At 43.3% G+C, this 26,053-nt stretch overlaps 1 protein-coding gene across 15 annotated transcripts in view; it reads right to left on the bottom strand.

Moving 5' to 3' along the window:
• The window catches only part of FTO (FTO alpha-ketoglutarate dependent dioxygenase), a 397,366-nt gene that overhangs the window by 181,844 nt on the left and 189,469 nt on the right, over window positions 1-26,053 (bottom strand). For all 15 annotated transcript variants that reach the window (XM_075940285.1, XM_075940291.1, XM_075940286.1 and 12 more), the window contains one exon: window positions 13,449-13,573. In XM_075940285.1, coding sequence (XP_075796400.1) covers window positions 13,449-13,573 — 125 coding nt within the window. The remainder of the gene's footprint in view (window positions 1-13,448; window positions 13,574-26,053) is intronic.

Below are 26,053 nucleotides of genomic sequence, written 5' to 3'. Positions count from 1 at the left end.
ATTAGACGCAATCCCGGGTGGGGACCCCATGTCTACAACCAACGACACTGTGAATACTTCTCATAGCATAGATTCAGCAGAAACACGAGCTAACGGGGAGGCAGAAGTTCTTGATGAAGACGTGGAAGCAGATGAGGAAGAGGGGCTCACTGCAGGGTCAATGGGTGCAGCAGGCAGCCAGGAATTGTTCTCAAGTCTCAAGGCTCCTGAGGAATCTCAGCAACTGGATGCAGAACATGAAGCAAGGTAGGAGACGCCAGTTCATGAAGCAAGGGAAGAGACATAAGGCAAATTGCTCTATTGGGGGGGGAGGGGAACGGGCAGCGGGGCAATAAGTTGCTCTGTTGCAGCAGGAAGGGGGTGGGGCAGGCAACTGTGTGGGGTGATAAGTTGCTCCACTGCAGGAGGGAGGAGGTGGGGTGGGCAGCAGCTCAAGGTGGTAAGCTGCTCTGCTGCAGCAGGGAGAGGGTGGGGGGTGAGCAGCGGCATGGGGTAGTAAGCAGCTCAGCTGCAGCAGGGAGAGGGTGGGGTAGGCAGCAGCACAGGATGACTAAGGGCTTTGTTTACATGAGCTGGCTAACCCTTCCCTGGGTCTGCACTATGTGCAAAGATGGCATTGATGTACAGAGATATCAACAGAACCCTGCTGGGAGACAGTGTCAAAGTTATTCTTGAGGTACTTATTAATTTTCTCATGAAGACTGCATGGAGGGCTGCCATTTTCCCACTGCTATGGTATGACCCTCTCCAAACCATTCCTCAACCTGTGCTGCTGGAACCAAAGCAGCACAGATTTGGGTTGCAAAAGGACCGAGGCATCCCCCCGCTCACATCCAGAAGCAGAGCCTGGGTTTGCCTTTTAACCTTCACTGGGGGATATGTCAGCTGTCAATTTGACAGCTGGACATTAACACAATTGTGAGGTTTTCCAATTACCGTTTCTCTACCTTACCACCAGGCATTCACCGTCTGCGTGTGACTTTGATTGAAAGAGATCAATAAAGACAAAACTGATGCAGGTTTCCATGAATTTATTGTGTGTGACAGAACCCATATCTATCGCTGTAGCCCAGAGGTGAGCAATAATTTTTGCAGCAGGGCCAGTTAATGAATTTTGGTATATGGTCACAGGCCGGTTTCATCCCTGGAAGGAGCGGGTCTCGGCACCAGTCTCCCCCCAGAGTTGTCTGGGGCCAGAGGGTTTGATATAAAAACACAGCACAGGGCTCGTGGCTCCTGGCCCCACCGCTACCGTGTTGCCTGGCAGCCACCCGGGGTTACTGAGGCTATTTAAAGTAGCAGAGGGGTAGCCGTGTTAGTCTGAATCTGCATAAACAATGAGAAGTCCTGTAGCACCTTATCAACTAACAGATTTATTGGAGCATAAGCTTTCGAGGGCAAAGACCCACTTCGTCCGATGCATGTAGTGGAAATTCCAGAGGCAGGTATAAATATATAGGCACATGAAAAGAAAGGAGTACCAATCAAGAGGAAAGCCAGAGATAACGAGGTCAATTCAGTCACGGAGGATGTGGCCCACTTCTAGCGGCAGATGTGGAGGTGTGAAAACCAAGAGAGGAGAAACTGCTTTTGTAGTTGCCTAGCCATTCAAAGCTACTGAAAGGGCTCATGGTTCCGGCTCCTGCCAGGAGAGTGCCATGACCGTAAGCCATAAGCCATTTAAATAGGTTCCTGTTGCCTGAGCCACTGCCTGGAAATTTGGTGGCATGCACAGCAGGATATAAATAGAAAGCAGCCAGATGCAATCCACAGGTCAGATAAAAGTGGTAGGCAGGCTGGATCCAGCCTTCGGGCTGCCTCTTGACCGGCCTGCTCTAGCCCCTGTGGAAACCTGTAACATCCCTTGGTTTCATGGGAATGCCTCGCTCAGAATGAACAGTGGGATAAGGCAGGGAAGCAATCTCAAAACAGAAATGTCAGTGCCCTTCATTGTCAAAGAGGTTCCTCAGAGCCTCCCTGATACTCAAGGCCCTGTAGGCTCCTCTGACACCATGAGTGTTGTTGAACTGCTCCTTACTGCTGTCCAGGTGCCCCATGTAAGTCTTCATGAGCCAGGGCTGTAAGGGGTAAGCTGGATCACCTAGGATCACTATGGGCATTTCCACATCCCACACCATAATTTTCTGGTCTGGAAAGAAAATCTCAGCTTGCAGCTTTCTGTACAGGCCACTGTTTCAGAAGATGCATGCATCATGCACTTTCCAGACCATCCGGCATTTATGTCTGAAATCCTCACACTGACACACAAGCACCTGAAACACCATCAAAAAGTACCCCTTTCAAATGATGAACTCTGAGGCAAGGTAGCATGGCACTATAATTGGAATGAGTGCACCATCGACTACCCCACCAGTTTGGAAAGCCCATGTCAGTAAAGCCAGTCACCGTGTCATCCATGTTTCCCAGAGTCACAGTCCCAACGCGGCAAAAAATGATGTATTGCCCTGCACACTTGCAGAAGTGCTGCCCCAGTGGTAGACTTCCCCACTCCAAACTGATTAGCAACTGCATGGCAGCAATCAGGAGTCGACAGCTTCCACAAAACAATTGCAACATGCTTCTCTACCGAGACAGAAGCTCTCATTTGGGTGTCCTTGCACTGCAGATCAATACACAGGTCCATTGTTCTTTAGAATACTTGCACGATCTTCTGAAACCAGGCCTGACTGGTTCAAAGACTTTTGAATAAAAGAAACAGGTGAAAGACTGAAGCGGAAAACAGGAAGGGTCACAAGAAGCAGAAAAGCTGGCAAAGGTCACCAGACACAGCTGACCCCGAAACATACCATGAAGAGGATTGACAACTTACTGAGGTTTCAGAGTTTTGTACAATCATTTAAAATCTATCTGTTTGTACTTTTGAACTGCTTTACAGAGTGTTCATGATATATGTACAACACACACTACCACAGTGCCCATGCCACAAAATACCTTTGCTTTAAAATAAGTGATATTAAGAAAACCGCTTTCCGTAAATTTGCTTTTGATAATAGTGGAGACTTGAAATATTGCTTCTGTTTAATAATAATTAAGAAAACCAGGAATGTCAAACCTACTCCTTCTTTGCTTTTCTTGGAGATTTGTTAGCCAGTTTCCAAAATAGTGACTAGGACCTATCCTTGTGTACACTTGCAGGTAACACTTCTTCAGCACCAGTTCAACAGCAAGTGATACTGACACACATTGCCAGCACTGGATTATTTTTGTAATATAGACAAGCCGATTGAGGGATGTCAGATGTGCACAATGAGCTCTCAATTTAAGAAGCTGGAGTGTTGAATTCTAATAAAGACATTTTCTTCTACCTGTTCATCAGGCACTAATGAAAACAAAGAAAAACTGAGAGTTTAAAATAATCTGAATACAAATCTTCCCTGTATTCAATCTGCTTTGCATCTTTGGTACTTGAGATCTGTCCATCTTGGATATGTAAATAGCTCCTAATACTGTATCTAAGCAATTCACAATATTTAATACATTATCTTCACATCATATCTTGAAGTACAGATGGAAAAATAAGGATGAGAGAAACTAAGCCAAACATTTGAGATAGAGACCGAGGTACTTTTGAAATTCCCATGCAGCATCTTTAGGCACATAAATACCTTTCAAAAATTTTGTTCTGGTCTTAAGTGATTTGACCAAGTCACAAATGAAGTCTGTGCCAGAACAGGAAATTGACCCTGGGACTTCAAAGGCCCAGGCTAATGTCCTAACCCAGGGGAGGGGAAAATATAGCCCCAAGCCACTGGATTCAGCCCACAGGAGCCTCAGAAAGGAATGCTGCCTGCCCAGCTCCACCCCCCCCCCCCCCCGTACTCTGAATGCTGTGAGCACATGGGGGAGGAGGAGAGAGGTTTTACAGACTGCACCTACCCCCAGTACAATCTCGCAGCTCAGATTGGCCCGTACCCCTCCTAGTACCTTGCACTCCCTCCTACATGCCTCCTCCAGGTCAGAATCCTCTTCTTCTGCACCCAAATCTCCTCGATCCTGCTCCCCCTTCTGCACCTCATCCTTCTCCCAAACTCCCTCCCAGACCCCACACCCTTTCCTGCACCCCACTCCCTTCTCTCAAGCTCTGTTCTGCACCAAATCTCCATCACAGATCCCACACCTCCTCCATTAATATGGAAGAGTGCGGCCCTTGACCACTTCCCAAGTTCTTGGAGTGTTCCCCCATCATAAATTGTCCACCTCCGTCCTAACCAGTGGACCTTATTTCAGCATTTTAGCTCCACAATACAGGCTATTACCACTTCCATTAACATAGTAACTACTAGTTCTCTGCCCTTTCAGAGGATCTTTCTGTGTAGACAAGTTCTAAAATTCTACTGTAAAAAAGAAGCAGGAAAAAAAAAAGAAAACCTTAGGACCTTCTTCACATGCCATGAACCAACTAAATAAGCCATACCTTCCCACTCATCCGTCAGCCCCTATTAACACGGACAATGCTTCTTGAATGTCAGATTTATATTAGTAGCAATAATGCTTAGGAGCCTCAGTTATGTACCAACATAGAACAAAAGATGGTCTCTGCCCCCAAAAGTTTATAATCTAAGTATTTCTATTAGTCTAAATATTTCTGATGTAACTAATGCAGAGTTATAAACAACTCTAGTGTAATGTGCAACTGAGGTAAATGTATTTCGAATTAATGCCATGCCTTGAAAGAAAGTAAGCAACATTACAATGATTCTTATTTAACATTTGCATATAGGCACTGATCAGCCAGACAAGTAGGACCATTTTTGGAAATCTAAGTTCTTTCATTTCCTGTTGTGACAAACATGGAAAGCAAAGGGCTGGGGCTGAAACCAAAGTGGAAGGAAGGGAAGGTATGAGACCATTTTTCAGACTTAAACCAGCTGTATGACTAGTATCTGATTATACTCTCTTGATATCTCATCTTGGTCAAACATGTCATCATCTGATAAGGACCTTACTGTTCCATCTATTCATTGTCAGAGAACATTGCTTCATGCAAGGTCAGTAGATAATAATGATTATATCAATCATAAATGAATCATGAGTGAGGCCTTCAAATTGCTTTTGGAACCAAGATCTGGATGAATAATTTGGATGGCCCTTTGTTACCTCAGCTCTATCTAAATTAGTAGCTGGTACAATACCAGCTAAGAAAAACAAGGCAATAATCTAATTAAAGAATCACAGAAACATAGGGTTGGAAGAGATATCAAGACAGCGTCTAATCCTTCCCTCTATGCTGAGGCAGAACCAGTATGTTATATCTTTATGTCAGCTGTAAGGAGTGCTCAATTTCAAAACCCAATGCACCCTTCTTTAGACTATAATTAAATATTAGAATATTATTAAAATGGCAATAGCTATAATGTACAGCACTTCAGAATTCCAATCTGCGCTGAGGTTTTGATTAACTGGGTCTTGGAGAATTTTAACTGATTCAGATTAATGTAATGTTTAAACACAGAGTAGGTCTTCTCAGATGGCCTAGAAATTTATGAATGCCTTGAAAAAACAAGTATCTACATAAAAAGCCTTCAGGGTCTACACAAAAACTTCGGTCAAATTTTGTGTTTGATTTGGTAATTAATAGGGGTGAAATAATATCTCTATAACAGTCAAACCACTCCATCATTCATACTGGCATCCAGGCTTACTACTGATCCTTTGGTAGTGGAGGAGCTATTTCACTAGCGCATCCATGGAAATCAGTAGATCTGACTAGGGTTCAATGTCTCACTGATGGAATACCGTGTATCCAGCAGCCTCATAAGACATTATGATTATTTTTTGTACTTCATTGTTATGATTACCATGGATCTCTACTTTTTTTTCTACATTTTTCTAAGTTTTGGCCTATCTTACTTTCTCTGATTCCAGTCGTAATGTGGGAAAGTCAATGGGTTGCCTGTGAGATTAACTTACATTTCTCAAGGCTTGTAAAATTAAACAGGAAGATAAAGTAATGAACAAAGGAGGACTTTTACATGAGGGAAAGTAGAAAAAAAAAGGATGCACTCTTCCATCTATAGACCCACTGCTGGGGCCATGGGAGGCGGGAGCCATGTGGCCTCCCTCCGCTCCAGTGCTCCTCTCTCTGTCCTCTCTTTCCTTTCCCAGTTCTCCTGCAGCCCCAGTTCATTCCCCCTGAATCCCTCCTCTCTCCTCTAGTTCCTGCCTTCTCAACAACCCCGCACCCTTTCAGCTCTGGGTGTGCACCTCTCCCGGCAGCCCAGTGCAGAGCGAGTAGGCTTGGTGCTAGCAGTACCTCCTGGCTGCCCTGGTGGGACCCCATGCTGCAGCTTTCAGGGTGGGAAGAGCAGCATGTCTTGCGGGTTCCTTCCCGCTCAAGATGGCAGAGAGCCTCCCTGACCATGAGCAGATCCAGCAGGGGATTGAGAGCATGGACATGGCCTGCGTGGGGCCTGCCCCACAGTGAGGGGCTGGGGCTGTGGGTTTGCAGATAGTGAGGGGCCTCCTGATCAGCAACACCCAGGAGCTTGGCAGAACCCCTGCACTGACAGCTCTCTGGCAAATGCCCCGCTGAGCCTCGGGGCCCCTTGGGCCCCTTTGGGAAGGCCTAACCTTCTGGGGGTGCTTTGTTTGCCCCTCTGTACACAAAGTACTGCCCCCTACCTGCTGGGGCCCTGCCTGGCTGCTCTCACATTACCCAGACCCTGCCCCTTGCTAGCGAGCCGGGTGCCTAGGAGCACCCGAAACAAAGGGGATTCGTTTGGAGTTGGGCCCCATTTTACTGGTTGTGCTTGGTTTTCAGTTACATGGGAGGCCCATAAGCCCGCAGAACATAGCTGTTCCCTGTACCAGTTGCCAGGAGAGGCTGTGAACTCTGCACATCAACTATTTTATTGGCGAGTGGGGCAGGAGCGGGAAGGGTGCGGGGGGTGGCTGATGGCTGGCGATTGAAGGGTGCGAGCAGGTGGAATGGGCTAAGAGAGTTCGGACAGAGGGGTGTGGTGGAGCAGGAGTGGAGAAGGGTACGAATGATGGAGAAGGGCCATGGAGAGCACAGCTGGACTCAGTGCAGAAGTAACAGGCTCTCTGGCCATGATAGTGACCAGCGAGAGGGGGGTTGGCGAGCATAGCAAGCAGGGGGCACAGCCCCCTAGTTCTTTATAAAATCTTTACTGTGATTTCACTATATCAAAATTGATGTTAAATTATGGACTTTAGGATGTTTGAGTATTACTATTTTAAAAAATAAACAGTAAGGCAATTTTACTTTCTCTATGGTCATGTTGGTAACTTCGTTATGTTCCTCTCTCCAAACACTGAATATCACAGCGCCAGATTATAATCTCAGGTTACTGCAGATTTTACTTAGGTAAACTAATCAGAATCTGATTCACAATGTTATATTTTTACACAAAAGCAGAATTTCAGTGAAAAGTTTGAGTTCAAGAAATCTTCAAGAAAACATAGTATAAAGATAATATTTAGAAAAAGGAATGGAAGGCATGGATTTTTGTGCCCTTCTCCTGTGCATTTCTGGGACATGAAAGATGTTAACATTCACTTCTACAATTTTAACAAACATTTTTCAAGTTATTATTACATGCCATAACTTTGCCACCTTCCTTCTTACTCCATATTTATTATAAATGTGTCTTGAATTCTATGTTCAGAAATATATATTTGAAAATAACAATAACATTATTAAACTATTACAAGTACCATGGTGCAGTTCTTGGACTGTACTTTTGCCTCCTCTGCTTTGGTCTCACTTTTCAAATGATAATTTCTTCCATGGTCACCATTAAATCTTAATCTAGTCCAGCTCTCTGCATGGGTCAATGATTCTATATGTACCATGGTTATTTTAAAAATGTTTCCCTTTTGTTAAAAAGAGAGAGAGAGACAGAGACAGAGAGAGCTGTCTAGGGACAGATGGGTAACTTCACACTTCATTTATCAAACCCAATACATTAGACTCTGCCCTCTCTTGCCCACAATGCAGTTAAATATCCATATAATTTTGTAATAATTTTCATTATCATATGGTGACCCCAAAAAACCTGCACCAGTTTGCATGGTCAGTTCAAAATTCACAGCTGTTCTCTTTAGCTTTTGCTCACTACCATAGATGCTAAGGTTCTGCCTGTTTTATTAGCTGAAGACTGACCTTTTGTAACCCGAGGTCAAGAATGGGTCAGTTCAAAGGGCTCGAGCAGCTCTTTAACAGCTATAACAACCTGTCCATCAGACACTATCAAGCAGTACAAACAAATATGAGCTTTTAGAAACTCTGGGCCATTTCTGTTAACACTTATAGTACACTCATATAGTCCTACCTGAGATATTTTGGATCATTACCACTCAATACAGATTAATTTGCATCCCTGAAAGTCCTGTTTAGATAGCATTACAGGTTACCAGTATGCAAAATGGCAGGTCATAACGCTCAGTGTAATACTGTGTGATCTGAACTGTGGTGCAGTAACATAAATTCATTACACAGAAACTCATATATAACTAAAGCAAAATCCACAGGGACAGACAAAAATGCACACTAGTGAAATCCTGATACTTCAGTGAGGAAGATTCACTCACCTATAAAAACACAATCACCTTTCAATTGTGTCACTGTTTCAATCATGAATTGTTTTAAAAAAAATTATCGTATCAGTACCACGAGTGAACCTGCTGAAACAACAGAATGGCTATATTACTCTAAGAGAACAGTAAGTGCACAGTAAAGTTTTTGCCAGATACTCTCTTAGTTGACCTAAATTTCTTCAAGTTGTACTGTTCATAATGTGCTCTCTAATGTGCAATGTAAGGTAATTAGAGTCATCTGTATTTAACTTACAGAGGAAAAAAAATCTATTATCTAATCTAGCTGATCCCCTGATAGCCTGCTGAAAGTAAAATACTGTAGCCTATTGCCTGCCCTTTGACAAGTGCTAATTATTTCCTGTCCAAGCACATTTTTCTCATGTAATTCTAAAGTACACAATAGACTGATCTCTAAAACACGGGCAGCACTGCTAGCACTGTGGCGGATGTTTTATAACTTTCACCACTGTATGCTTGATGGCTACCATAGTCAATGCTTCATTCCAGACATCTAGCTGAAGCTTTGATGAGGTAAAGTGAGGTGTATGGTAACAGTCTGTTTATGTAGATCATATGGATGAGACTCTTAGATAGGTCACTGGGATTGGAAACATCAAATGGAAAAAAGGATTATGGTTATTTAATACTCACGGGACACTTTCTTTCTGAGCTTTCAAGACACCATGCTCTTGAAATTTTCTTTCAGGTGTTTAGTTTTAAGGAGGTCTGCACTTTGTCTGCTTCTAAGCTTCCCCCCGCCCCCGAAGTACTTTAGCATTTTTGTGTCAGAGACTAGACTGTGTCTACCACATCAGTGCTGGCTCCAGCTTCTGATTAAATTGGTAGTAATAAGCAAAGGCCAGAAACAATGTAACCAGACTCCTTTCAAAACAAGTCTTTTTTGTAACAATCCCTGATGATTTGGTATATTAGGAAATTATTGTTAAACTAAAAGGACACTAAGAAGACATGTCAGTCATTACAATTGTTTATTCTTTCCCTGTCTCTAAAGAGGCCTCTATTTTGTTTAACAAAAGAAAAGTGGTGATTTCCAGGTGAAGAAAAGCCTTTGGAGATCTCTCCAGCTAATGATACACATCTCAACTCATTTAGTTTAATTTAATAAGACAAATGATGCATTATCAGAGACTTTAAAACCATTCATGAGATTCTTTAGAAAGCTGGAAACTAAATGGAGAAGTGAGTGACATAACATAAGGAAACTGCAAACTACAGTTTGAACCTCCCAAATCTGGGACTCTCTGGTCTGACAATATTTTTGGTCTGGTAGGGCCATTGATGTTGCTGGACCAAAGAGCCCTGGAAGGGGGGAGGGGGGAGCAACACAGGGGCTAGGAATCCCCAATGTTAGTGGGCCAGGCAGCAGCCAGCTCCGGCTCCAGCCGGGGAACCCCAGTCCCAGCCACAGAACCTCCTGGCGTTAATACAGCCAGTTGATCAGGGCGTCCCGGCCCCAGCTGGGGAACTTCTGGCTGCAGCAGGGTTGCCTGTGGCCAGGAATCTCGGCAAACCCCAATGGCAGCGGGTCTGGGGTGACTGGGCAGCCTCTGCCAGGGAACCCTGCTGGCTGAAGCGGGGCTGGCAGAGGCGGTAGGGTTGCCAGGTGTCCGGTTTTCTATCGGACAGCCCGGTATTTGCACCGTCTGTCCAGTAGAAAAATTCAGAAAATACCGGACACGTGCAATGTCTGGTATTTTGTGAATTCCCGGCTGGGCGCCGGATGGAAGCCTGGCGGAGGCGGGGGAGCGACTGGGAGGCGGAGCGCGATTGGCTTTGGGAACCCTGTGGTCACGCACAAAAGCCGGGTGGGGTGGGGTGGGTTGGGGCCAGGACTCCAAGCCACCCTCACGCCCAGCTTTTGCACCGGACCAGAGACTCCCAGCGCCAATCGCGGCCCCGCCTCCCAGCTGGGAACAACTGGCTGCGTGCATAAGCCGGGCGGGGGGAGTGGCTCCCAGCCCCGCCCCTGCCCCACTTCTGCTGGCAAGTAAAGGGAGCATCTGCCGAGGGCGCGGCCGGAAGAACTCCAGCCGCGGTCAGTGGCTGCACCCTCTGCTTCCCGCCCCCCCTTCCTCTCCTCCAGTCCCACGGCCCCCAATCCCTCTCTCAGCTCTGCTTCCCGCCCCCCTTCCTCCCCTCCAGACCCATGGCCCCTGATCCCCCCCCAGCTCTGCTTCCCACCCCCTCTTCCTGGCGGCCAGCCCCGCGGCCCCCAGACACTCTCCCCTGCCAGCTCTGCTTCCTGCCCCTCTTCCTCCGGGCCCCCCTTTCCTGGAGGCCCCCCCGCCAGCTCTGCCTCCGGGCCCCCCATTCTCCTCTCCAGCCCCACAGCCCCCGATTCCCCCCCTCCAGCTCTGCTTTCCGCCCCTTCTTCCTGCCGGCCAGCCCCGTGGCTCCTGGACCCTTCCCCCCTCCCGCCAGCTCTGCTTCTCGCCCCCCGGACAAGCATGTCCATTTTTTTAGCGGGGTCTACCTGGCAACCCTAAGAGACAGGCGACTGGAATCCTGAGTGGCAGCAGGGACCAGCCTTAGCAGCTGAGGCAGGGTGGCCAGGAGCCCCAGCTGGGGAACCCCCGACAGCAGCTGGGTGGTGGTGCTGGGTGATCCTATCTGGAAAGCCTGGGGAACACCCTGTGGCAGCAAGGCCAGCAGTGGCCAAGCAGTCCCCGCCGGGAACCCTGGTAGATCCTGGGACAGAAGGCGGGCAGCAGGGTGGGGAGCTGTGCCAGGGCAGTGTTAGGGGAGCCAGTGGCAGGGCCAGAAGCCCCAAAGAGATTAGCAGCCAGCAGGGAAGCACTGACCTCCCCTGGTCCAGCAAACTCCCTGGTCCAGGACAGCTCAGGTCGCGAGAGTGCTGGACCTGTATTCTTGGAGATATATTTTTCATTCTGAGACCTCATCTGATTAATATCATTATGCCTGAGCCCCATACCAAAACCTTTCTAAACAAGGTCGCTCATTCATTCAAATAATTATTATTCTATTGTGGTATTTAATCCTTGGAGTTTTTGAAGTGTTTCAAGAACCCATGCAGTACAGCAATACTGAGACTAGTAAATACAATCAAACATCAGGTTCAGCAGCCTCTACTGACTTTGTGAAGTAACTGTGGTCAAATCTACAGAAATTTCAGTGTCCATAAAAAGCACTACATTAAAAGTACAACTGAATTCCTTTAACTGACACACAGCATTGGAAACATATTCATGCCAATTAAGCAATTCCCCAGAATATCACAAGCATCACAATAATGCATACAATAAGGCCAAAGGTCTTAACTTTCAAATACAGGACTCCTATTGATTTTAATAGGAGATGTATGCACATATCGAAGGGCAGAATTTGGCCCATTTTACAGTAGCTCTTCGTAATTATTTAAATTGTTTGTCTTAAAATCAAGAAAGAACAAGAGATCATTAAAGTTTTTGTACGCTGACAAGTGGAACCAAACCTGGGCCCTCTGGAGCTTAGTGCATTAGCCTTTACAGCTTGAGCTAAAAGTCTAGGCTCTCAGCTGAGGCTGGAAAGGAAACTCATTCTTTCTCTCTGTTAGTGGTCTAAGTGTACTGTCCATTACATAGGCCAGTATACCACACTCAGAATGTATGTGCATTACACATGCATACATCTATAACTTTTAGATGTGGAACTAAGAATGGTAAGGTAAAACTGAGTGATCTAGCAGTCATTACCAAAGCAGGGGAGTAGAATGAAGAAGCAAGGTAGCACATAGTAACAATTTAGTAAACAAGTTTTCCGACAAGAATAGGAATGGCATTTCAAATAGACTAAGAATATCTTTTATTGATTGTCATTGAAATGCATCTCACTGAGAATGTTCCTAGACATTTACCACAGTTAAAGGAACACTATTAATTTAAAATTAGGGAATTAAAATGTGTTAAAAACAGTTTCAGTTACTGTATGCATCTTGGAACCTCCTTACTTATTTTTGTCATTTGGCAATTGCATCTTCCTTTAAAAAAAAAAAAAAAAAAAAAAACACTTCTTATTTTTCCTACTGTTGCCATGTAAAAATCTCATGCATGCAACAGGGAAATTAAGTGAATCAGTAAAAGTATTGCCAAATGCAAAAAGAAGCCTAACCCTAACTTTTCCAGCTACTGGCTATGATCACGTAAATAGACTTGTTCATGGGTCATACCACACATGTTATCTGGACTCTGTGTGGTTGTAAGCATCAGCACCACTACATCATTCTAATGGCAGAGTTTGTACCATTGTGCTGTTCTATTCAAACACTTATACTAGGGATGGGGAACCTAAGGCCTGGGGCCAATTGCAGCCCCTGGCTTACCTGGATCCAGCCCCTGTGGCTCAGGGCTTCCCCCAATATTGGGGAGCCCATGCTAGTGAAGGGTGGGTTTTTTGTTTCTCACTTGTGTGGCCCCTGACTGATTTTTCTGTGGGTCAGTGGCCCCCGACCCAAAAAGGTTCCCCACCCCTGACTTATACTGAGCCTATCACAACCATGAGACATTAGCAGATATTATTTGTAACAATAATAGAGAAAACCTTTTCGGACAAAGCATGATTCAATTGACACATCCTTTGAATGGGCATGCTGTTTATCAGGATATGAACAAAACAGATTGCTACACCAACACAGTAGTACAATATCACATGGTTAAATTAACTATGAAATCATATATAAGTAACTTTTGACTATTTATGTAACTAGAAAAGCAAACAGTAAAACTCTTCTTTAAAAAGACTTGCTCAGCTTTTTATTTTTCCTATTTGCATCTTTATAGGAAGAGTTAATCATGTGGGTGGTTTTTTATTTAGAGGTCTCACTATATTTTTCTTTTCCTTAGGGCTCTCACCTTGCTGCCCATTCTTTGCGAAGCTCCTGTCGCTCAGTAAGAAGTGGCAAGAAGCAGCTGATGATTTCATTCCTTTGTTCCCTGGTTCGTTCGTCTTTTCCAACTTCACAGAGCACTAGGCTTGTCTTAAAAGAAAAAAAACATAAAAAATTATAATCCAAAAAAGCATAAAATTAATAAAAAGCCCATAAGCAAATAAGGACAGTAAATCAATGGGGTTTTTTTTATTACAGTTGCACTACTGACAAATCAATACAGTAAATGATGGTCAAAAATGGCCACCATATATTTGGTATTTAATCAATGTACATGGCGTATAAGGTAAACCTTAAAGCTTCATTGCCTTAAGTAATACAACAAGATATTGTACATTCTAGCTCTCATTTTCTCAAGACATGATTCCTTTGCTTTTGTGCTTTCTTGTATAAACAAGTTATTTTCCTAATACAATCTTTTTCTTTACTGTTTGCAGAGTAACACGGATTTGTTTTTTTCCCCTGACTCCTGGTTCAATCTCTCTGTACCATATCTTTGTACACAGAATTTCTGTTGTTAGGTATACCCTTGTTTTTATCCCCTTTTCTCTTTATGATTGAATAATCATGTTTCAAGGCAGTAAACAATTTTTTCAAATTCTGAACTGAATTACATATAGTCAGAAAGTATAAATGTAATGAAATTCAGTCATCCTTGGACCAAGATAAAACTTCATTCTTAGAGATCATATTACTCTTCAGTTTGTTGCAGTCCTATTCTATAGTGATGACTATACTACAGTGTTGTCTTCTTCTCATCCATGTATGTTCAGTATAATCTTACACAAGAACTGGCCTATTCTGCTATACAACCAACCCAAATTCCATGCTGCAGTTACACAGCAGAAAACCTACATATCCATGGCAAACTTAAATTATTGATTTTTCAAAATACATTACTGAGTCCTAACACAGAGTCCCAGCCTGTGGGGTCATGTGATTACATCAGATTGTAACCTTTCCTTTAAAAAAATTAGCTCTCATGGCTATAGAGATAAGTTTGAAAATACAACTCACATGTAACCAAAGCAGCCAGACCTGGCTGAGAGAACTTGATACAATAGTTCTAAGGAGCTAAATTGATAATTAAGCTCAAAACCACTGTTGCTTCTTCCTTTCTTCAGTCGCAATGGGAGGATGTCTGACTGATAAAGCTCTGATCAGTGGTACGTGCTCACATTATTAGAAGGGACTTCTATGCTTTCATGGATGGTAACACACACCACTTGACTTTCAAAATAAATATACTCTTTAACCTGTACCACTTTTATACTTTACAACATGTTTAATGCTCTTTTACAACAGGGATTCTCAACCTTTTTCTTTCTGAGGCTCTCCTTAACATGCTCTAAAAACTCCATGGCTCACCTGTGCCACAAGTAGTTTTCTGCATATAAGCCACAGACTGAATTAGAAGGTAGTAAGCATGGCAACTGTTTGGGGCCCCATGCCACAGGGCCCCCACAAATCTACACTGCTCAGGCAGTGATGGAGCTCCAGGTGATGGAGCTCAGCCCCACCTGGAGGGGCATTGGCTTTATGCCCTGGGCCCCAGTGATTTTAACATTGGCCCTGCTTTGTGGACACCCTGAAACTTGTTCATGCCTTCCCTCCCCCAGGGGTCCTGAACCCCAGGTTGAGAAATGCTATGCTACAGAATAGCTTTTCTCGATATGTTAGTACAATCAAATTACAGCCATGTTACTTATGTGGCAAGACATTAGATCACACAAGAAACTCAGAGATAGTCAAGGTCACTGTTTGGTTCAATATTGGGAAGTTTTGCAGGAAATGGTAATGGAAATAATCTATTAGTACTGCTCTTCTTCCTGAGTCAATACCAAATCTATGCTTTTGCACAAGGATTAGGCCTTTGCAGTGGTGGGGATCATTGGTGCTCGAACTAGGCATGTTGGAAGTGCTGCTGCACACCCTGGCTTGAAGTGTTTTCCATGTTATAGTGGATTTACAGTTTGGTTCAATGGCTTTCAGCACCTCCACTATAAAAATTATTCCAGCACTCCAGTGTAGATGCAGTCTTTCGGATGAGACATGGAATCAAAGTCTTCTAGACACTGAGATCAACTGATACTTTAAGTAGGGGTGCTCATGTCCTGGCTAAATTCCAACGTAGGTGATTACATTCTGCTACCTAAACTTCTCTACAATTATATTTTCATTTCACTCTAGGATGCAGCATTATTGTAACAATGTAATAATAATTTAATTTTTACTGAGACAGTAAGTATGCATGGCATGGTCATTCAAAAATATGAAATTAATACATGCCAAGTTTTGCACTAATTCCTAAAGTAAATCCACTGACTTCAACTGGATTGGATGGGGTTTAAGTCTACTCAGAGCTTGGCACAATGAGTGTGTTTTGCAGTGTTTCTGTCAATGAAAGAAAATGTAGCGATAATCATCATCTGCCTCAGCTTTCCTTTCAGAGTCTCAAAATGCTTTCAATACATTTAAACCTAATGCCTAATGAGGTACAAATGTCGCTAGCTCTGAGGTTAAACAGCACTATTAAGCAGCCCGCATCGACCCTACACAGCAGTTTGGCTTACTTCTTACCAAAGACCACTGAAGTCAATTAAGTCACCCTGCGCCTGAGTGCAGGATATAGTACATAGTGTTTATGAATGGTATGTTCTACTTGCTCCCTCAGTAAACATTTATATATTGTAACAAAACGATAGCATAAGGTCAAACAAAAATGTAAAATATCCTCTTTATGAAAGAATGCTATAATTGCAAGATATTTCCTATAGAGACCGTATTTTAGGATTTATTTTTATGAGAGACTAGAAAAGGGTCCAATGCACTCTGACTGATAAAGGTCAATGGTTCAAGAAACTCGGTCAAAGATGTTATCAGCTGGGAAAGCCATTTCCTCACATCAACACTGATAAAAATCCAACAAAAACCCAGCCAGTACCACCCCTATTTTAAAGGGCAGAGACAGCCTTCTATTGCACATTCCTATAGTTGCACATCCCATCAAAGAAAGGCTGACCCTGTGTCTTCATTCATTTAGTCATCTTTAATGACAGATAATTGTCTACTGAGGCCCCTTTCTCCGATGCTGAGTGAAGCTTTACATTTCTAAACTGTACTCAGCATTGGCTCAGGGTTTTTTTGTTGGTTTTTTTTTTTTTTTTCAAAACACTGGGACCACAGGGAAGCAGAGTAAACAAACAGTGCAAGCAGTCGTATGGCCTGCCTTATCTCATCCTTCTGTTAGCAGAGGTTTTTGAGGGTGCTAATGTTTTGAGGGTGCGAATTGTTGAAACTTTCTTTCCTCTATTTCCTGAACTGGTGAAAACATATCCGGGACAACCTCAGCAAAGAGATAACACAAACTGTACCTCACTGATTTGGGAAGTCATTGGCTTTTTTAGTAGGTGGAGTGTTTTTTAAATATAGCATTATTAGTGTTATTAGATAATAGATCGCCCCTATTTTTACACTAGACGCCATTTATGGGAAAGGATAGGGCTTTCCTAGATAATTAAAAAATTATCTGGCTTAAACCAATGGGCCAGATGCTCAGCTGGTACAAATCAACATATTTCCACCAACTTCACTAGAACTATGCCAGTTCACACTAGCTTAACTTTCTTACTGTCTATGTTAAATTAGTGATTGAATTTAGCAATTACATCCCTTGCCTATATCCTAGAAAGAAGACAGAGTTGGAAGTAAAGCTCTGCTGCCCTAAAAGGTAGAAGTTACCAAACCAATTCCCTCATACATGCATACTAAAGTGAGATTTTGATAGTAAAATCCTCCTCCTCCAGTCCCTAGTAATAAAACCAAACAACAACACAGAATTGGATAAAACTGTATTATAATCATGCCCTGACCTTTGTTTTAGATAAAAAAAATCATAATTAGATACATTTCTACCAGTGTTAACATGGCAAAACTTTGGTTTCTTACCACAATTACAACATATTTGGCGCCATCCAAAGAAGCAAGAATATTATAACATAATTGGGCCACTACTTCATTTAATTGTCGTACTTGAACTACAGGTTAAATCTTTCAACTGTGGGACTCTCTGGTCTGGAAACATCCATGGTCTGCCAGCCTGGAGTGGGGGGCCAGCTAGGAGTCCGTCAGACTGGAGCCTCAGTCCTGGGCCCAAGAAGCTCGGATGAGCTGATGGCGACTGGGAAGCCCGTGGCTATGCCAGCAGCACAGGAGCCAGCAGCGGCCAAGAACCCCGGGCTAGGCCAAAGCCCTGCCAAACCAGGAGCAGAGCCCAGTGGCTAGAGCTGGCGCTTGAGAACATGGAAAGGGCTCAGAAGGGAGACTGAAGTGGGGACAGCAGCAAGTGCCCAATGGGGAGCACTGATCTCTCCTGCTCTGGCAAACTCCCTGGTTTGGGATCACTCAGGTTGTGATAGTGCTGGACCAACGAGGCCCAGCCTGTACCCCTAGATTTCATACTTACATTTTTTCTTCTAAAACTATTTTTTTTTCTTCCTTGACAGACTTAAAAGGGAGGTACACATATGCTTATTAATACTGAATAGCCAGAGACATGATACCTATTATTCTGCCAAACAAATGATTATATCCATCTGAACTGAAGTGGCTCATGGGACTGTTTGTTTCTCGGTCCCACTTTATTTAGTCAACGAATGTGCTTTTCACCTCTTTTAGTAAAGATTTAATTTTCTCATTAGCCTTTTAAATAGATTAGCAGGATAAACTTTTGAGTCTTTACTAATCTCTTCCACTTCAGGGCAGCACTCAGCTATCAATAATCCATAACTAACAGAGGAAGAGAAAAATCAAGTGTCATTATATGTGTAAGCACAGTCAGCTATTTCAGTCCCTACTCCATGTCTTTCTTGTTATTTTAATTAGTTACAATGCTTCAAGAAGGCTCCAGATGCCCTTACAGCTGGGACATGGCAGCTTTTATGGAAAACAAACCTGAAATCTATAGGTATCAGAGGGGTAGCCATGTTAGTCTGAATCTGCATAAATAATGAGAAATCCTGTGGTACCTTATAGACTAACAGATTTATTGGTGCATAAGCTTTCGTGGCCAAAGACCCACTTCGTTGGATGCATTTAGTGGAAATTCCAGAGGCAGGTATAAATATAAAGGCACATGAAAAGAAAGGAGTATCTTTCTTTTCATGTACCTGCCTCTGGAATTTCCATTACATGCACCTGACAAAGTGGGTCTTTACCCACGAAAGCTTATGCTCCAATAAATCTGTTAGTCTACTCTATAAGGTGCCACAAGACTTCTAGTTGTTTATGCTGAAATCTATAGGGCATGCTTGTTTAACATGACTTCATTGGTATAAAACACAGAACTTAGTAGTATTTTGTAAGCAATGACTTTTTTTGTTATTTAAAGAGTGTATTAATTCACCCCATTACAATGATAGGATGGAATTAGCTAGTATGTTTTAAGTTATTGCCAGCAACTTGGACATTTTAAATACAACCGATGGCCTTTTGTTTATTAGTCCACAATGCTAGATAGGAAAGTTTCACTCAACAACTTTTGTGCTTTGGATGATGTTGAAAAATGGCTCATGTTTGTCAAAGAAAGTGGAAAAAAAAAGGTGAGGAGGGAAAAAGTGTTGTTTATAGAAGCCAGCTGCTCAGACTTTGGCGCCAGCAGCTCTTCATCCTGCTATTTTACGCCTGCAACCCCCTCTGCCCCCATTGGCACAGGTACAACTAAATGTTGACTTCAATGCTTCAGAGAGCACTCAACTGATTCTGTACATGATTAATTGCCAAAGACATGGCTGACCATATGGAACAGAGAAAGCATCAAGTAATTCATACTTCTGTATATGATCATTTGGTCCCTGTTGTTTTAATGTACAGGAAAGAGCTAGTATAGCACAGACCTGGTGTCTTGCCCTTGACAGCCCATTAAGAAATCTCAAAGCACCTAGTTGAAGTTATGCTGTTGGCTTTTCAATAGCAGCCTAATAAAACAGAAGCAAAGCTTTCCAACTAGTCTTAAATCTTTCACATACAGTACATTAACCACTGCTGCTAAAACAACTGGTTTCTTACGATAGGAAATGGGATTTGATTTCTAGCCTCTGCATACTTACTGAAAGCCTTTTTCTGACCTTTGGAGGGTTTACAAAATCATTGTTCGTTTTTCCTGCCATTTTCCAAGCTTCTTACCATGGTGATCCTAACGGATTTGTTTAAGGTTCAGTACATTTTACTCTTACTAGCTGTTATATGTAACCTATACAATGAAGGCGTACTCAGGGGAGCTGAAAGGAAACAAATTATTAACAACTGTTTTCTTTCTAATAGTCCTAGAAATTGCTACAATATCTACAAAAAAATCATCTTTCTTCAAAGAGCCCATGAAACAAAACTAAAAATTCTGGAAAGAAAGCAATATACTAACGTATGTTTTCTTTTATCAGACTGGAGACAAATCATCAAATTTCATTTGAGAAGGAAGACCAATTTATTTTAAAGCTGTGCTATTCTTGGGGATGTCTGACAGATCTCAATGAAAAGAAAAAGGTGCAGACTTGGAATATATGTCAGCATTGCTAACAGTATATTAGTTTTATCTGCCGTTAACATCTTTTCAGACAGTTAAATTCAGTTAAAGAAAAATGTTTAAATAATGTTTTCCTTTCAAGGCTCTTAAATGACAGTGTTAAAAAGTTTAATCCCCATCTGTACAGATCTTTTGGCAGTTTTGACATGTGTTGGCAGAGATGTCTTTGTTGGCACCTTCTGCTAGAAAATATTTACATGGTTTTTTGTCTGTGGATTTGCTACATGTCCAAATTATCATCATACTCTAAGGAACCATATGTGAGAAATCCTATTGATTGAATGTTCATCAGTAGTACTTTCCCAGGCTGCTAAATTCAGCTAACAACCTACTTAGTACTCCAAAAGGATACATTAGTAGCCCAGCCAATACAAAATTCCATAACTATTTTCTTTTTTTTTCCCTAGGGAAAACATTGGCACATTTTAAGCTCAGAAATTCAAGTGGGGATAGAATACTAAGAAACAGATGGAAAGAGTGTTTTTTAGGGGGAGATTTGAGCATTTATAACATTAAAAATTAAAGGGTGGGACTGAGTCAAATACTATATCTGCACTGAAAAAACGACAACTAGATAATGTTATCGTAAATGCACCACCTCTGTACTTTGTATATGTTAAAGTAGTAACATCTCATGATTCAGGATGTGGAGTGACTGCCTCAAAGATTAAGAGGGATTCACCTTTCCTTTATATACAGTAGTGCACAACTACCTAATGGTCCAGTACAGCAAAGCACTGAAGCACATGCCTGAATTTAAAAATCTGAATAGTGTCATTGATTTCAATGTTGGAGTATCCTCATGCTTAAAGTGAGGATATGCTTAAGGGGCAGAGTATTCTGCATCCCACTGAAGTAATCAGTTCTGACCATAACATAAGTGGAATACTGGACTTGACAGATGAGTGGTTTGATCTGGCAAAATCTATATAGAATAAATAACATAGGCAGAGATTTTCAAGAGTCTAAGAGTATGTCTATACTCTAAGCACTACGGCTGCAAACCTGTAGCCATGCAGCTCTGGCATTGTAGCACAGATGTTTGCTACACTAACAGAAGAGGGTGTAAAAGGACCACCACATTTTAGGTGTCTACTAAATTGCTCATCAAGCCTCTAAAAGTGAAGTACAACTCCTCACACCAAGAGAGTGTGACTCAGCCACTCAAGATGTTTGGAATAAAAGTGGCTTAGCACCCTTAGATGTATGGGTGAGTGAAAGGTTACCCTTTAGCCAGTTTAGCCCTCAACACAGCCTCCTCTGCCTCCCAAACATCAATAATACAAAGCCTGAAGTTGGCCTATCATGCACAGTGGATTATATGATGTGTAAAACATTGGGGGTAAAAGCTTTTGAAAGGAAATGGGAAAAAGAAATCACACTTGTTAGAGACTAGCTTGTCATCTGGATCTTCTTGCAAGTGAAAATGTTTGAAAACATTGTGAATGCAAGAAAAGAGCATGCCTTTTGTTTCCAATCCTACTGTGTGTCTTTAACCCAACTGCTGCCTGCATGGCTGAACATATGTTTTCTGCACAAGAACTGAAGCAGAAAGGGCTCTTTGTTATAATTCACTCCTTTGTATGTATCTCTCTTTTCCCTTTTTGGTCACATCCAAACAGTAGTTACTCTGAGCACTTAAATTCTGAAGGACTGCCACAGCAGCGTATGCTTCAGTGATAATTTACTATTGCAGATCACAGTTGCGCTAGGATGCACAGTGAGAGTCACTTCACTAACGTGCACTCTGGATAGCCCACACTTTGTAATATCAAATCATGTCTAGAACAACCCCTATAGCTAACTCAGCAGCTGCTGAGAACTGGAGTCACTATCAAGTGTTTGTAAAAACCAACATCATAATTTTTTCTATTGGAAAATCTCATTAAGGCTCCTGTAACTATATTCTTACAATACAGAAATTAATAGGACTGGAATTAAGGTGTTATTTACTGGTGCCTATACGAATTATTTCAAAAAAAGGTGAATGAAAACCATAAGTTTCAAAATCTAAAGTTATTAACAGATAATTACAGGCAGTCCCCGGGTTACATGGATCCAACTTACATCGGATCCCTACTTACAAACGGGGTGAGGCAACCCTGCACTAGCTGCTTCCCCGCAGCAGACCAGGGATACACGAAGCTAGCGCCCCCCCCAGCAGACCAGGGAGATGCGGAGCGGCTTTTCTCAGCAGACACCTCAGCTTGAGAATAAAGGACTGAGGGAAGTGAGGTGTGGGAGAATAAAACTGAGCTCTGAAGAAATGTTTGGCTAGAGTTTCCCCTACAATATGTACCAGTTCCGACTTACATACAAATTCAACTTAAGAACAAACCTACAGTCCCTATCTTGTACGTAACCCGGGGACTGCCTGTAAACTGAACTGTCTAACAATATGAGTCCATACAATTATATGAAAACGTACTGGGCTCAAATTAATTGCCAGTGTAACTCCACTGAGGTCAATGGAATACTGCTGGGGATAAATATAGTTTATTCTCTCTGAAAAAAAGCTGCTTTAAATTACACATCACCTCCATATTGGTGCACATAATAAAATTCATTCTGCACCTGGATCATCTGTGGTAGGAGCGGGGCCAAGAGGTTTGTAGTGCAGGAGGAGGCTCGGGGTGAGGCTCTGCTGTTGAGCTGGGGATCAGGGGTTTCATGTGCAGGAGGGGCTTCAGAGCTAGTGCAGAGGGTTGTGGTGTGGGGAGTGAGGACTGTAGATGATGGATTGACAGTGCAGGAGGGCCTTAGGGCTGGCTTGGAGGGCCGGGATGTGGGGCGGGTGAAGGCTGTGACTGGGAGTGCAAGCTCTAGGGAGAAGCTGGGAATGAGGGCTTACCTCCTTTCTTCCGTGGGAAAGAGGGCTTACCTCAGCTCCTTTTCACTGCAGCAGCTGCAGGTCAGGTGAGAGGCACCTCTCTGACAGCTGAGGCAGCTCCAGCGGTACTAGGTTGGGTTAAGGGAGGGGCATCTGTCTTCTGCTGTGGCAGCTCTGTGGTAGAGGCTGGAGAAGGTGCACCTCTTCCCCCAGCCATAATAACTCCATGCTGGGACTGGTGGGCAGTAGCGGTACTTTGTGGAGAGGGGGAGGGGTCTCTCGACGGAGCAGCCCTAAGCCTCTGCATGGGGCTTGGTAGGCAGCTGCACACCTTTGAAGGAACTTAGCTCTACACTTATCTGCCATATACTCCTGGACTTTTAGGAATAAAGTTTCAGCGCAATTAAACCACACCCATGGTCACACTCATTATGAGCTTGCAATTTTGGACATTATGAACACGTAAATTAATAATAGGAATTATGGGGGAAAGGAATAGGAGAACAAGAATTACAATAATAAAATAATACTGTCGTTCAAGTAAGTTATCAGTGCTTATTTGGTTGACCCCATAGTCCTGCTCTTCGCTATGTATGTAATTTAGGAGGGCAGGCTATGGCACAGTTTTACTTCGCTTAACTCAGTGCATTTTTAAGCACAACAAGCTGCATTTCTTATGTACTGATCAATCTGTCTGGGAAGCATACAATTCTTACAGATAAGAAATAGTCTAGAAGCCTTGTATGGAACCTGATTTCTTATTACAACTGATAAAGGGATATATGTCCAGCCTGTTATTAAATGTTCCATACAATCGGGTAAAATATTCCTTGCTTTTGAAAACAAAGGACTGACAGTAAAACTTAACCTAACAGCTATAATATGTCTCTGAAACTAACAAAGGCAAGACTTCACTTTAATATTTCTGACCAAATGTACTTATTTGTCCACAGTACAACCAGGTAAGTCTAAGATAGTGATCCCCAATATGATGCCCGCTGGGGCATTTATGTGCGCTTGCCTAGTGACCAGGACTGGCCTGAGCCATTCTTGCGCCCCAGGCGCCCAGCGCATGCACGGCCTCCGCCCTCAGCACGCGGTGCATGCGTGGTCCCACCTGGGCATGCGGCCCATGTGTGGACCCCGCCCCAGGCACGCAGCGCATGTATGGCCCCACCCCTGGGTGCCTGGCAGCCCCAAAAGGTCGGGTACCACTGGTGTAAGACATTTCCTAGACACTGGCTAAAAAGTATTTGCAGTTAAAACTGAAAGTGAACTCAAGGCCATATATCCTACTCCATGTACCAAGTTGCACAAAAGGGAAGTGCTGATTGTCCACAATTGCATGGCCTTTGTTGGATCCAACTCAACTTCATTCTCCTGACTGGGAGATGGAGGTGATGCAAGAGCAGAATAACCAGGTGCCTGGTCACCACTTCTTCCAAAAGGACCAGTTTCTGCAGATCCTGACCCATATGTTGTCACACACAGACTCTCTCAGAAGCATCCTAGTTTGCTATGCCATGTATTGGCACTCTGTCTGCCACCTGTCTATAAATACTCTGTAGTTTATAAAAGCTGCAGATTGGAATTACTACTGGCAATAGATGCTACCCAACTGAGGACCTCCTATAAAGTGGCTGTTCCCATTGAGTTCTACCCCTCAGTCTAGAGAAGCTTTCTTAATATCACATAGCTGAAATAACATGCTGTGGCTATGCAAGCATGGCAGGTAGCTATGTCACTAGTCTGGTCAGTGTGATGTCACTTTTCCCTTCCTGGACTCACTTCTTCCACATTCTCAAGGGCCTTATGCAATTTTGCTCTCTTCTGCACTCTACTGAGGAAGGAAGCAATGGGGCTGAACTACTAACTAGTTCATCTCCTAAGGGAAAGTTGATCGGAGATATTTTTTATGCTGGAAAGGAAGCTCATGCTCTCACTGACCCAATTAAAACTCATGTGGAAGTAAAGCAGTAAAAGAACAGTAGAATAAAACTAACACAGGTAAGAAAAAATGTTTCAGATCAGAACAGTGGTTGTCAAACTTTTTGGCCTGTGGCCCACCTGACAACGCAAACCCTTCCATGGATCACCAGTTACTAATGGAAATTTGCCGTTAATTACATAAATACACCTAAGCCATTTTGCTAGTGCTGCAGCTAGGAAGAATGGTTTAATTTAATCACTAAGCAAGGAAATATTAACTTATTAAACAGATTAAGAACTTTAACTTTTGCATGTTAGTTTATCAAACTTCATTTCAAATAACATAAAATATTTATGTCCAACACAAAAGGTTACAATGTTTTCTTTATTTATGACAGAGGTAGGGTATCTATTTTGGATCAGGGACCTCTGAGCCACAGTAAAATCAGTTGGAGACCACACAAGTGAGAAGCAAAAAAACCCCTCCAAAAACCCCCAACCCTGACTGATGTGGCCCCCAGCTCAGACACCTCACTCTCTTGGTGCTCCAACCTCATGGTGAGAGAGGGAGGGAAGCAGGAGAGAGAGGACTAAGGTTCAGGGCTTCCCATGGGCCAGATTTACTCTTCTAGGGTTCCAGGATTTTGTGGACCCATGGCTCTGGCCAATGGGAACAGCGGGGAAAGCTTCCAGGCAGCACATCTGCACATTGCTACTTTCCCAGCCAGGGCAGGGAGAGGAGGAGTGGCAGCATGTGGAGCTGCTTCTAGCTCCACTTCTTCCCCACAAGCTGGATCTGGCAAGAAGGCTCGGGGCTCCCTATCCTCAGAGGGAAGCCAGCGCTGGCACTCCATCCTTGCAGGGGGGGCACAATTCTGGAGCACCAGCATGGGGTTCCTGATGCAGGGAGGGAAGGAGAAATCATGGAAGGGATCCTAAAGGAATCCATTTTGAGACACTTGGATGAGAGGAAAGTAATCAGGAATAGTCAGCATGGATTCACAAAGGGCAAGTCGTGCCTGACCAATCTGATTAGCTTCTATGATGAGGTAACTGGCTCGGTGGACATGGGAAAGTCAGTGGATGTTATATACCTTGACTTTAGCAAGGCTTTTGATACGGTCTCCCACAATATTCTTGCTAGCAAGTTAAGGGAATGTGGATTGGATAAATGGACGGTAAGATGGATAGAAAGATGGCTAGAAGGCCGGGCCCAGCGGGTAGTGATCAA

Source organism: Pelodiscus sinensis, chromosome 12, assembly GCF_049634645.1.
Source record: "Pelodiscus sinensis isolate JC-2024 chromosome 12, ASM4963464v1, whole genome shotgun sequence".
In the NCBI taxonomy this organism is placed as follows: domain Eukaryota; kingdom Metazoa; phylum Chordata; order Testudines; family Trionychidae; genus Pelodiscus; species Pelodiscus sinensis.
Note: the sequence above shows the minus strand (reverse complement) of the source record. Positions and strands in the feature narration are given on the sequence as shown.